The 13,566-nt window shown below is 41.5% G+C and overlaps 1 protein-coding gene across 1 annotated transcript in view; it reads left to right on the forward strand.

The window, feature by feature from the left end:
* The first annotated feature begins 271 nt into the window (after window positions 1–271).
* ci (transcriptional activator cubitus interruptus) overlaps window positions 272–13,566 on the forward strand; it is a 144,972-nt gene continuing 131,677 nt past the window's right edge. Inside the window, exon 1 of the mRNA XM_069116347.1 lies at window positions 272–1,579. Coding sequence (XP_068972448.1) covers window positions 1,323–1,579 — 257 coding nt within the window. The 5' untranslated portion in view covers window positions 272–1,322. The remainder of the gene's footprint in view (window positions 1,580–13,566) is intronic.

The following is a 13,566-nucleotide window of genomic DNA, read 5'->3' on the forward strand; positions in this document are numbered from 1 at the left end:
TCGTCTCCCTCCCCCGTATTCGTGGACTCCACCGTCTCGTTCCATCTTGCTCGTATCGCTCGTCCAACGCGGCCAGGGGCGTACGTCCTATCTTCTCTCTCGTTCTAACTTTGAATTTTCCCTCATAGAACGTCTTCGTTCCGCTAAGAGTCCACCACCGTTCGTCCGTCGCTGCTCGTGCTGCCGCTGCTGTTGGTGGTGGTGGCGAAGCGTGATGGTGGTGGTAACGGTGGTGGTGGTGGTGGTGGAGCCTCAGTACCGCCATACCCGCCAAAGCACGAGCACCGTGACAGCCCGCACACACGCCTCGGCCCGCGGATTTTTGGGTCTCTCGTCTAACCCCCGGGACTTGCCACTGGCTTTTCCGCGAACCTTCGGATTCGTGTACCGCGTGATCATCTCTCTTGCGCGTCTCGCAAAGAAACTTGGATTCCTTCTACTTACAAGGAAATTTTTTCCTATAGGTAGAAGAATCGTTTGGTAGTGGTTGTTGTTATTGTTGTTTGCATGTTTCGGGGTGAAAGACCGTGTGACGATTAGTGGAACAATCTGTACAGCGTGGTGTTGTTCGTCATGGTGTGACGCGAACGGACTGTTCCACGGTGACCGTGATTTTGGCACAGACGTTGGATAATCCGGTGATGGAGTTTCAGAGCTTCCTCCGCGCTTTCGGTTATTATTGACTCTTGGCAACTGATTAATCACACTGTTGGATCTTTCGAGTGTAATAGTCTGCCGGATGATCATCGTGACGAATGGAATCTTCCTGGAGATAATAAGCGTCCTGTTACCTCGAACAAACTGGAAAAGACTCTTCTTGGTCCTGACGATTCTGGGAACCCCATAGATCGCCTTGATTTGAAAATTCGCAATCATTCACTGATTCGTCGCTTAAGGAACAGATTCGTATGAAACAAATACAAAAGCAATAATTTTCAAGGATTAATAAAACCATTTCCCACGAAGACGTCGGTCGACAGCCGACGGAAGGCTCTGTGCCACCTAACCCACCTCATTCTCATCGAACGACATGAAATAACATGAAATGCAATCCGTTTACCATCAGGAACCATTTGAATCTTTTTAAAATCAAATAATCAATTTGTTAATCGGAAAGACAAGTAAAGGAAGAGTCATTATCGAGATCGAAGAGCGAAAAAGTCTGTTGAGGATTGACGGACTATGCAATCGTGGATCGAGGGTGGTTCGCATTGTCGGGCACGGGGTGTCAGACAGGACGATCTTCCCTGATCCTGGACGAGCAGGCAGCGAAGACACCCTCTGTGGCGCGGCACTCGAGCCTCGAGAGCAGCGAGAACAAAATGCCGGAAAAGGAGGTCGCCTATCATCAGGAGGCGTTCTCCCTGTTACCGCCGCCGCCGCCCCCGCATCACCCTCATTCGGCGTTCCATGCGGCGTTCCATCCGCATCCGCATCCGCCGCCGCCACCGTTTCATCCGCACCATGGACCGCCGCCTCCGCCTCATCCGGCCGCGGCGGCTGCCGCCGCATGGGAACATCACGCGGCTGCCGCCGCCGCTGCCGCCGCCGCAGCTTTCCATGCTCCACCGCCTCATCCGTAAGTTTCCATATTATCGTTAATACTGATGTCGCTTTTTACGGGACAGTGAATAAGCCGTAGATATAAAACTTAAGGTCCTCATATTGAACTTGACACTTTTACGGCGAGTGTTCCACGTACACGACAGTTCAACGTATGCATGACTTTAGCTGTCATCGGTCGTATTAGCGTACAAGACGCAAAATATGAAATTTACTGCAAAGCAAAACAGGTGTTTGCGGGAGATCGGAGAAGGATAGAGGTGTGCGGAAATGTTTGAAAAATATAAATTAAAACTCTTGCATAAAATATCGCGAGCTCGTCAATAATGAAATATATAGTTCAAAAGGGCCGACTGTGAGCGTGTTATGTTTGTTACTGTACACAGTAGGGACGCACAATAACGCTGGAAATATCGTGTCATTAAAACGTGGCTGTGGATTTCGAGTTTATTAGGAAACATGTATATTTGTCGGTTATAAAAAAGTTATGAATTCTTGCGTTTCTTAAAATCAAGAGTTGAAAGTAGGCTCTAAATGTAACAGGTTCTTTCAGAGCTTTTTTGTGAAATAAAGATGTATGTTTACGGGAAGAAGAAAGTCAAAGAAGGAAAATTGATAGGATTGATTTTTGGGGGTAAATTGAAGCGAAGATAGTTCTCCTTTGAATTTGTGGTTCAATAGGGAAGGAAGTTGAAAGATGATCGATTTTCAGGAAGCAAGGTACACGTTAGGGTAGTGTGAATGAGTAGGGCGATAGTGAGAAAGAAAACTCTGGGGATGATTGATGGTCGAGGAATTGAATGATAAGTAACGAGGGTAGCTAGAAATAGCTAAGTTTCAATTGTATGATGATGTCGAAAGAATTATAAAGATAGTTTTGTAGTTCTTCTGTATGCATGTATAAATTTCAATGCTGCATTATAATTAATTTTCGTTCAATGAATACGTCTTTAGATGCCAAAAGCAAGAATGTCGCAGAAGTTGATTGGGAGCTAAGTTTAATGAGAGAAAGCAATTGTTAATGATGAGTATTTACTCAGAAGTAATATACCGATTGTTGACGCGTAAACTAATTGAGACATCAATCACTCTGCATTGTGTAAACGTACGTTCATAAAACTTCAATTATTCACTCATATCTTTGTGTCATGGAATGTCAATTATCGAAGTTATAGCTATGTGAATGATAATTTCGAAGTTCCATTGTATCAGCAAAGCGTCTCTATATAATATACTTAGTTTACAGATTTCCAATTGATACTAAATGTTTGTCAGTATACTCTCTGTACTGCAAACTAGAAAAATATTCCATCATCACCGCTAGTTCCATATAAAAGCATTATTTCAACCCCTAATTTGAAAATGCCATTTCGCCTAGGCACATCACGCTGTAGGTATAATCTCATAAAAAATATTGCGAAAATGGACGTGAAAATTGGAAAGATTTAAGCGCAACTATACGTCGCATCTCAAATTTTTCGAATTGACACATTCGAGCAATCGAGTTTCCTCGTTCGAAAGGCAAGTGAGTTTCTCCATTGAAAAATTCGTAATTATCGCGTCGATGATGATTAAGAATTTCTCGTTAAACAAGGCATTATATGTCACCCTGACCGAACACAGCTATTGGTGCAATCAGACAGATAATTCTTAAACAGCGTAGCGTCTCGATCATCCTGGAAGAATAAACGATCACGTTTGCACGTCGAATGACTCATCCAGACCGACTCGACGCGATATTTAATTCAATTAGATTACATACGCGGCTACTTAGAGTCCCGCGAAACGGCGCAAAACTCTGGCGACGGAGATCCCGACGATTCGTCGGCGGAGAACGATCGTTGAATGAGAATCAACGAGCCGCGTGGTAATCCTCGCGTGTATCACCCTCAATCACGCTTATCTATCAACGCATCACCTCCATTCACGGCTCTTAATTACCCCTAATGATTCCTGGCGAACACGAGGTCATCCCTTAGCTTCTTTTCTACAAGTTTCTTCTAAATTGCGATAACAGCTCATTTTTATATGGAAAAGGAAGATAAAAATAATTTGCAAAGATCGCGACGAGATCCATTATGAAATTACTACTTAACTTTAAGTCAAGGTATTTCACTATTACAGGCTTTTATGAAACTTTTATAACTTTTATTTTTACTTTTACGACACAACACCTACGCGTTTTACTTGTAGGCAATAATTTGATACGTTAGTTGGTTAATACTAGGTAATGAAATGTATCTGTTATTCGCGATAAATGAAACGTTTTTGTAAACCATAAAAATTACGAATGCTTGCGTTGTAGGGTTAAAGTATTATGGTCGCCTATACAATACTGAGATCACGTGCTACATTTTTAAGTACGGAGGCTGAGAAATTTTTGTCCTATTTTTCATGGAGATTCATATTTCGCTAAATCCTAGACAAAATGCATTTCTAAATACAAATAGTCGTATGCGAACAAGAAAATTCCAATCCTTAAAATGATATCCCAGTCATATATATATATCTACAATAATAAAAATATTCATAAAAACAAAAAAGGAAGATTTAGTAAATTGATACGTCTGACAATAGTTTGCAATTAGTTTAATATTCATAACTGTTATATGGGAGGGTTTATCGCGTTCTCTGAATATTTTTGCGGATTGTATGAATTCGCCGTTATAACGCATGATGTATTTAACGTGCGAGAAAGAGAGATACGAAGGGAAGGGATGAAACAGCGAACGGTTTGGCGTTGGTGAATCAGACGGGGAAAAGAGGGGGAGCTCCTTAACGTCTTAATCGAGTTAATTAAGGCGGTTTCGCACGTTTTCACGTTCCGCAAACACGACACGCTATTGCACGCAACGAGATTACCTCGGCGACTTGTTAAGGCTAGGCTAACGGGCTCGTGGAAACGCTCAGCCGACGAACCACGCCAGGGGATAATTGGACGTTTCTAAACGGCCTGCTTAACCCTTTTCACAGACGATACTCGAACGGAAGCGACAATCGTCCTCGCCTCAACGGCACTTCCACGACTTTTCATTTAAATTCTTCGCCGATTTTGGAGAAATTATTCAATTAATATCACTGATTTACTATATGGTTTGGGAAAGGGATACAATCTGGAAAAGTAGAACTGTTCAAAAGGATTGTTTGAAATAGAAATTTATTAATTGTTCAATCACTTAACGATATGACAAATTTTTCTCTTGTCATCCAGATATTAGTCTTTGGAATTTGAGACATCTTTGATGAAATATTGTATATGTGTATTGCTTGTTACAAAGAATGGGTTAAAATAGTTGTTTGAACCGTAACATTACTGTCGTTAAGTAATATGATTTTATCCAGTAAAATAACGACACTTCCATCATGGCAGCTAGACCATGTCGGATTACGTACTTCCATAATAAAAAAATAGTTCATTTTTGAAGACAAGCGGTAGAATCTTTTAAGAAAAATCGTAGCATAAATTGAAAGGATGTATCGTGTATATCAACGATAGAATCTTTCGTATGAAATAGGCTACAAGGGTAAGAAATTTCTTTAAAGCAAAGAGACATAGTTGATCCAAAAATTAATTCAAAGAATGTAGCAGAGTGTAAATTTTACATACGTAATCGTTGAAAAGAAGAATTTCGAATTCTGGTACTTTTATGCATAATTTGGACATTAGTGTATAAGCATCGTTTATCCATCTGAAAATTTTATAGCACGAGTCTCACGTGCCAATTATCTTGGCAGGGCAAATATAGGCAGGACATATAGGGGAAAAGGTACAAGCAGAAAAGGAAAAACAACTTCCCTCTCCCGTTTGTAATTACTTTCGATCGTAAGATCGAGCGAGCAAGTAGCAGGTGTTTGATATTAGCCAATTGGCCAGCCAGCATCGGTTCAATTAAGCGTTTAATTACACCAGCCAGTCAGATCGTTACCACCCCTTCGATCATCCGTGAAATTCTTCCCGTTCGATGTATCCGACGATCCTTAACGACGTCCTCCCTTCTCGATCATTTCATCATCGTGATACCTAGTCCAGTATTATTCCTGACGATTTTTATTTCCCCTTGGGTATATTCCTCTTTCTTTTCCGTCTTGAAACATTATTTTCCAGCATGCACTTTATCATTCGATAGATTTTTATTGTTGGAGGATACAGGCGGATATTTGGAACTTAATTATTTCAAAATACATTCGAAGAACATAATTCATTTCACAGTTAATTCAATTATTACGAACATCAACAACACAATTGCTAATTTTACAAATCTCGTATAAAATGTCAAGCATTCACGCTTGGTCGATAAAAAGCGGCAAAAGATTCACAATTCATCCTTTAAATCCCATTTTATTTCTCTTCCAACGCGTTTCCATTTCGTCTCACAGTCGTAAATAATGTTGCTCCGTTCTTGTTCCGCTATAAATTCATCGATCGAACGCGCGAGGTTCGAAAGATGCGTCGCCGCTAGGCGGTGATTTTGAATCGTGGGGAGAAACGTGTCGGAAACGAATGCATCCGCTGGACATTTAGGACGCTGCTTCGTCACGGGAAGTGAAATGGACGATATCGCGGATGGTGACGGGGGGTAAAACACACGCCGATGGCAAAAATACATCCGCGTCTCGCGTATCCTCGTAAAGAGACGAAAATATCCGACGAACAGGCCGAAGGGAGCACGCCTGAGCGACGCGCGCTGTGAATTTCACGCTGGCCGTCGCTGCTCGATCCTTTCGATCGCGTTTCTAGTCGCTTCTCACGCGATCTTCTTCATCTTGTGTCGTGTTATAAGACGTTTCTTTTCCACGATAAGATTTGGCGAGATTAAATGTACTGACGTGTAATTATGAAATTGGAAACTCATCCTCCAGATAAACATTAAGAACGTACACTAGCCGGAATCGTCCAAAGTTCAGAGATCTTTTCATATGTAATTGCAAAATGAAAAGTTCGGATCTTTTTGGATGATATTAACGTAGCTTGCAGCTGTAATTACAATTTTCTTGCAGCGGAAGTGTTAGAAAGTGACGAAGTTATTCATTATATTTGGAACGTTTAGAGTAGGAAATACTTTTTGATTCATAAACTAGTATCTGTAATCTAAAATGTCGTCCTGGAATTTACCAAACATTTGAATAATTCTATAAATGATGGCAGTCTGAAGAAAAAATGTTTTTACTGACAAAGCAAATAAATTGTAACTGTCAAAAGTCCTACGCCGTATGGCAAAATGCATATTACATGGAATATTTTTTCAAACTGCGAAGAAATCGATATGTCTGTATATTCATCCCTGTATCCTGTCAGGAGTTTGAATTTTGACAGATCGTTTTAGACGTGAACACAATTCTATAAGACAATCAGTGCAGCGTACTTCTCTTGGTTCACACAAAAATGTTTGTACGTACGTTTCTCTAAATAAAAAGATCCAATATGAATTCCTCCTGCGGATAGGAACTCCTCTACTTAAACAGGAAGTCGTACGTGGCTCTTGAAGCAAGAAACAATCCGTACTTTGCTCAGTTTCCCTTTAATTTAACGAAGATTCATCTTGGAACACGACAGGCCAATGATATTTGCATTTTCCGGCACAATCACGCCGTTACTCATTACCCACGGCTCGTTGCTCGTTGACAGCGTTCGAGGATCGGCCAGACACTTCCTGGCCAGCGGTGAATGCGATCCAAGTGCACTTGCCGATTGCAAATGCAAACGGTTGTCGTTTTCTCTAGCGAACGCGTCCCGCGTGTAACACTCGTCTAGGCTGTCCGCGAATACATTACGCCGTTTGTACGCGCTGTAATCTCTATGATTCAAGACCTTTCGTCGCGAGAAAAATAGAAGAGCGTTCGGTGCTAGTCGGGATAATTCGTTGTTGGTTAAAAAGAATCCACTCGAGGCGAGGTTTCAATCTTTGTAAACTATGTTGGAGATGTTCGATGATTTCCTATGCTTCTTATATTTTGTCTCTGAACACTCTTTGGTGATTTAGAACGGTAAAGAAATTACATATTAACATAAACGATTCAGTTGGTCTATGAATAAACATATTTAGCTAGGGTGTGTTAAAATTGCTCGCTATGGAAAACTCCTCTGACAGGATACTTGAAGTTTTTCTCGAACGAAGTACAGAAATAAGTTATCTCGCTAAGATATCGAATTTAATTTTTCTGCCGAGCACCTGTACAGTTTCAATAGCCGCAAAAAGAAAGAAACATCTAAAACTCGTTATACTAATAAATTTTCAAGTTCCACTCACAAATTCGCAACAGGAAAATGTACCTGCAGCTATTACTGAAAAAACGAAACAGCCTCCAAAAGCCATAAACACCGTGAAACTCCATTCCGCGTACCATCTTATATCTACGTTGTCCAAGCAGGCTTCTTAAAGCGTCAGAATACATAATGTTTGTATTTTTGTATCCGCAAGCAAAGAGACTGCGACAATAATTCGAGCATCGACACCGGGGTCCCTTGTTCCCTCGTTCGTCGCGATTTCTTCGTCCAGCTACGTTTCCAGCTTTCGTCCAACGAAATAAAACAGAAAGAAGGAACACGAAGAGGACGCAGAAGAAACGGAGAGGATCCCGAATCGATTGCCTTATCTGCGCGAGCATGGAAGCTCCAGATTCCCCGAGGAAGTCGAGCAGCGAGCGGCCGTAACGTCAGGTAAATCGAGGTACCTGGTCGTCCTTAGGCGTATTTTTTATCGCGATCGGGGTCCGGGCCCCACGCACAGCTCGTGGGAGGAAAATCTGGTCCCCGGAGCGAACAATGAACGCTCGCGTCCCGTTTATGAATCTGTCGGTCGCGTGGGCACGCGGCATATCCCATTGACAGGGTATACGGGGAAAGCAAATCCGTGGAACGCGCGAAACATGCGGGCTGTCGCGTGAACCAGAGTCGAGGCTAGCTACCAATTGAGGGACTCTTGAGAGAAGGATCTTCCAGAGGGAAGAATCTCAACTGTTATAATAATTTGCCAATTATCTCCTCGGACAAATTGCAGAGAAGTACATATGTAGAAAAGAAGAAAGGGGGAAGTTTATTGGTTAGAAGGTTCTTTTTTTTTAGGGGTGGTTTTAGAAACAGATAATTTTATTCCACTTTTGAGAATTGATCTTATTCCGCATTTTATTTTCGTAAGATCGTATTATTGCAGTGATATTTGAAACATATCTTTGAATGTTGAAACACAATCGGTCACTTGTTTGAGAATCGTTCCCTGCTTTTTGTACCGGTGGAAAAATTGCTGTGCAATTTTATTAAAATGTAAAATTCTTCGATAATTCTAGCAAGCAAAAAGAAACAACTTTCTAGGAGTTACGCTCTCTGATAGAAGCAAAATCATATTTCGACGCTCCTTAAAAGTAGATCGAGTTAGGTTTACGTATCATTAATAACGTGTATTGCCACTTGCTCTAAACGAACTGTAAGCCGAATAGAAAGCTCAACGTAGATCGTATAAAATCCATGCAACGCTAAATTAACGATAGACGTATGTATTAATGGCCGACATTAAATAAGTTGGATGTTCTAAACAGCTACCTAGCTCCTCCAAATTGAGAACTCGAGTTCGTCGTGCTAAATCTTCTTTCATCTCTTCGCTTAATCTAGCGTACCGAAGAGACTGTTGCATCGAAACGATTTCTCAAATATCTTAACAGCAATCCTTGAAGTGTGCATTCTTCAAATGTGCAAGCGGAGATAAAACGTATCGTGCACACAGTTTATAAACATAAACGATGTCATGAAACAATTATGAAATTACGAGACAATTTAATTTATCGTATATATCGTATACATTTGTGGTTTCGTCTGCCATCCACGTTGTCGTCGAGATCGTTCTCGAACTCGATTGTTTCGATCAAGCGACCGTCTTCCAAGAAGCGAGAGATACGATTATGTCGTTTGCCGAGTTCGATCCGTTCGCGGCCACAGATAGCGATTCCCGGACGCTGCAAGTGATGTCATCCTCTTTGGGTTCGATTCTACACGCCCCTGATTGAAGTAGCTCGAGAGTTGGTGTGTTGAGACTGGAGGAATCGAAGTATAGTGGAACCATCTCGAAGATAGAAAGTTCAGTTCCATATTCGTTCAACTTGTTTGCAATATCTTCAACAATCGTTAAAATATTCCTCATTTCTTTACCACTAAATTACCAAATTGGATTGGACATTCTACTTCATTCGACTCTTGTCAATTATATGTTTTAGATTATAGCTTAACTTTCAGTTTGTGTCGTAACGTCATTGCTCGCCACGCCAGATTAGATTAGGATATTTAATTTAATTTATGTTGTACACATATATCAGCGACAAAATCCATTAATGGTCGATGTTACGCAAGACATAAAATATTAATCTCTCGTCTTACGATGTTTTGCGTTAGCTACGTAAATGAAAGTTAACTGTAGTGACCTACCTGCAATGTTACGTCTGAAGCGGAACGATCCGATATTACACTTATGTAATCTGTATTTGTCAAACTACAACCTGATAGAGTTCAAAGGAAGCCTTATTACCGAAGCGATCTACTTTTCGTTCCACGAAAATGATACATTATTCTCACGGGACAAGGGGTTGAATATCCTATAAACACCTTAAAATGCCCAATGATACTAATCGAAGGCCAACATTGTTGCCATTTGAAGGCTTCGACGTATTATCTCATTCGAAGCTATCGAGCTTTCGAAGATATCAGATACAAACCACCTAAACCAAAATACCAAATGCTTCTCTAAGCCGAGAAGGGTTGGACTGTACTACGAACCTTCTCAATTATCCTCCACGCCACCCCGTGGCCTCGAAGGGGCCCGAGAATTCGCCACGAAACAAACAAAACCAAAAAGCAACCAAGCGTACGGAGTAAAGGACGAAACTGAGGAGAAAAAGGAAAGGGGAAGAAAGACGGCAGACGATTTTCAAGAAGGCCCTATCTCGTATTCCCGGGCCGTCTCGAGCTGGAGGCGCGTTGCGCGTGTAAAAACGGGAGCCGATTTGTCAGCGAGGCGGGATCGCGATGTACACGGTAGGAGCTCGTCGAAGGAAGACGTTCCCTTGTGGCTGAGCACTAACCGCTCTCTTTCTTCCCCTTTCTCGCGCGGATAGAAAGGGCCGCGGGACGATACGAAGCGCACGTGCGATTTATCATTGGCGCGGCGTCCATTGATAAATTCCAGGCATTCATAACGCCACGGTGCCGCGTCGTACACGGCCGTGCCGCGCGATGCACATCCAAGGGACACACGATACCCGAGCACGATACGATACGATACCGTGGACGATACCGGGCACCATCGCGTATACACGAGTCTGTTACGTTGCTTGCTCGCGGGATAAGGCCGCGCATCGGTATGAGCTCATGGCGAGACGTGTAACGCGAGAACGAAGAAATACGTCGAGGGGGGTGAATTGCTCGTTTGATGCCTCTTTTCATGCTTTTTCATGGTTTGGTTCTGTACAGGGTTTAGGAAGGATGATTTTAGGTGGGAGATTTTCTTAGTAACGATAAGGGTAGTTTTCTTGTTACGTGGCAAGATAGAATGTCCGTTAGGTTTAATTCTTGGAAATGGTTTATACTGTTATACCGATCTTGAGAACTTCGCTGTTGTTTACCGTTGTTGCTCTAAGGAGAACCGGAGCAGCGTATGTTTCATTGGGTTTGATAATATTAATTTTCTATTCTGCAGCAGATAAGTTGGCATCTGGTTTTGGGGCAAGGTACAAACGCTACGTTTAAGTGGGGAACCTTGTTACGATCAATAAAGGTGGTTTTTATCTTCTGTCAAGTTTGATAGTGTTATTTCTCTAATGGGAAATAAACGAACGTCTGGATATTGGAAAAATGAGTGCAAGAGGGACGTTTAGGCGGAAGATTTTGTTGAGATAGGCAAAGGCCCAATAATGAATTATCTGTTAATCGAACTCGGTTGAAAAATATTCGCCATTCCTGGATCGAACGTTTCAACTACTACAGACCTCTCGCTCACCAGCTTCTCCATGGAGAATGGGAGTCGAATTCTTCCCACAGTTAAGAGTATACTCCCGTCGTGTCCGAAGTTTATCCCTTGTCATAAAGCAGGAGCGTGCTCGTCAAACCAATAAGATTCATCGCGTTTTAGTAGGGGGGAGGCGCGACTTTCACGCCAGTCGACAGCGACAAGTCGGCCTCGTCCGGCTCGAAAAGGCCTAATCGCCTTAACGAGACAATTAACCGATGATAGCCGCCGATAAATCCCGGTGTGTTTTGTCTGCTTAGCCGGACGTTGTATCTCAGGCCAGATTACCGCGTCCAAATATTTCCCGCGGTTTCCTTTTTATAAATACTCGTTATCAAGTTGATCGATAAATAAATTCACAGCTGCTTCGCTCGACGATCGATGACGGTTCGTGGAAATCGAAAGATAACGTCGAAAGAGTGTTCGCGTCAGCTAAATTGTACGTAAATAGCTGCATTCAATAACGATTTGACGATTATTTGCGAAACAATTCATTTATGTACATTAAGATACGAGCGACGCTTGGCTATCTACGTTAAGGTTTATTAAATGTTAGTTTCTTTCAGTTAGCGGATGTCGACACTTATTCGATGTCGGAGAGATTATTTAATATATTTACTAATAATAGAAAGTGTATCAAATAGGAAACAGATGGAGGAGAGTTCCTAAAAATTATTTTCGCCAAAATTCGTCACTTTTTTTGGCGTTGACACTTATATTTTTAGAACAACAATAAAATCTAATCGTACATAGTAGAAACTATACTTGGTACTAAAGAAAATCTTATTCAGTTTTTTCGAATATTTCTTTATTCCAACTTAAATGCGTTTATTCATATTGAATTCTTAATGGTGTTACTGAACAAACACACAATCCACTCTCTACACACATGCAAACAATTTTTATTTTATTTGTCCTTAAACTAATTGTACACAATGTTAGCTGAAAAACTCGATGATGGAGTTACGAGAGTTTCGGTCCTGAATGAGAGTTAATTGGCGAACGCATGGCGTAATCCAGTGTTTTCTAGAGAAATATTAGACGAAGCAGTTAGACCCGAGGTTGGAACAGGCTGCAAACGTGCACGCCACGTGGCCAGGCTTTCCTTGGCCAAACAGATTTACACCGGTGTTGTCTTTAGTCCGCAAACACACGAATACCGTGCTGCAACCACTTCCGCCGCCTTAAATCCCTGCGTCAACGCGTGTCGTCGTCTCAAACCGCGGCGTTTCACACGCTGAGCAAATATTTCGAGGGGAAGCACGTTTCACATGGTTTGTTTAAGCGACTCGATGGACAAAGAAACCAGCTTGTGATATAGTCCGAGGTTTTTGACTTATTGTCAGACATTGAAACTAAGGGACCTATGGATAAACTCTTCGAGATACGAAAGTTAGGTTAAATAGAAACAAATTGTAAATTTGTATTTACCTACATATTGCCTATTGGAACGAAATATCAGTTTTCAAGCTTTAACCATAGCAGCAGAACTTGATTTATTGCAACCAAATTTTAGTTTGTGCCTGATTGAGTACGTTTATATGTTCGATCTGAAAAATGATAAGAAGCATGGAAGATCTTAGTTTGTTCTGTAATTAGTTCGGACGAACCATGTTCTAAACGATATGCTGCGCACAAACAAAAATACGTGAAACAATGTTACCATTACAGACATCTTTCGATTCAAAAAGCCAGCTCATATTTCTTCTGCTACAGCCTCTATATTGAATCATTCGTACAGCACAAATCAGAGGAAGAATATTTATAGTTTTATAAATATAAACGATTGGTTAATTTACGTACTTAGTCTAACTGTGAATTTATATCTACGAATGCTTTCAGTGGTCCACACTTGAAACTTTCCAAAATACGACTATAGACTTCCACTTTGTCTCAAAAGTAAAACTATAATCACAGCTAACTTTTGCTGCGAACCCGTCCCTTGACTCTCCTCCTAACAAACACTTAATCTCGTCAAATCCTTAATCGTCGCCTAGAAAAACAAGCCAGATAA

Source organism: Bombus flavifrons, chromosome 7 (assembly GCF_040668555.2).
Source record: "Bombus flavifrons isolate JBK064 chromosome 7, iyBomFlav1_principal, whole genome shotgun sequence".
Taxonomy (NCBI): Eukaryota; Metazoa; Arthropoda; class Insecta; order Hymenoptera; family Apidae; genus Bombus; species Bombus flavifrons.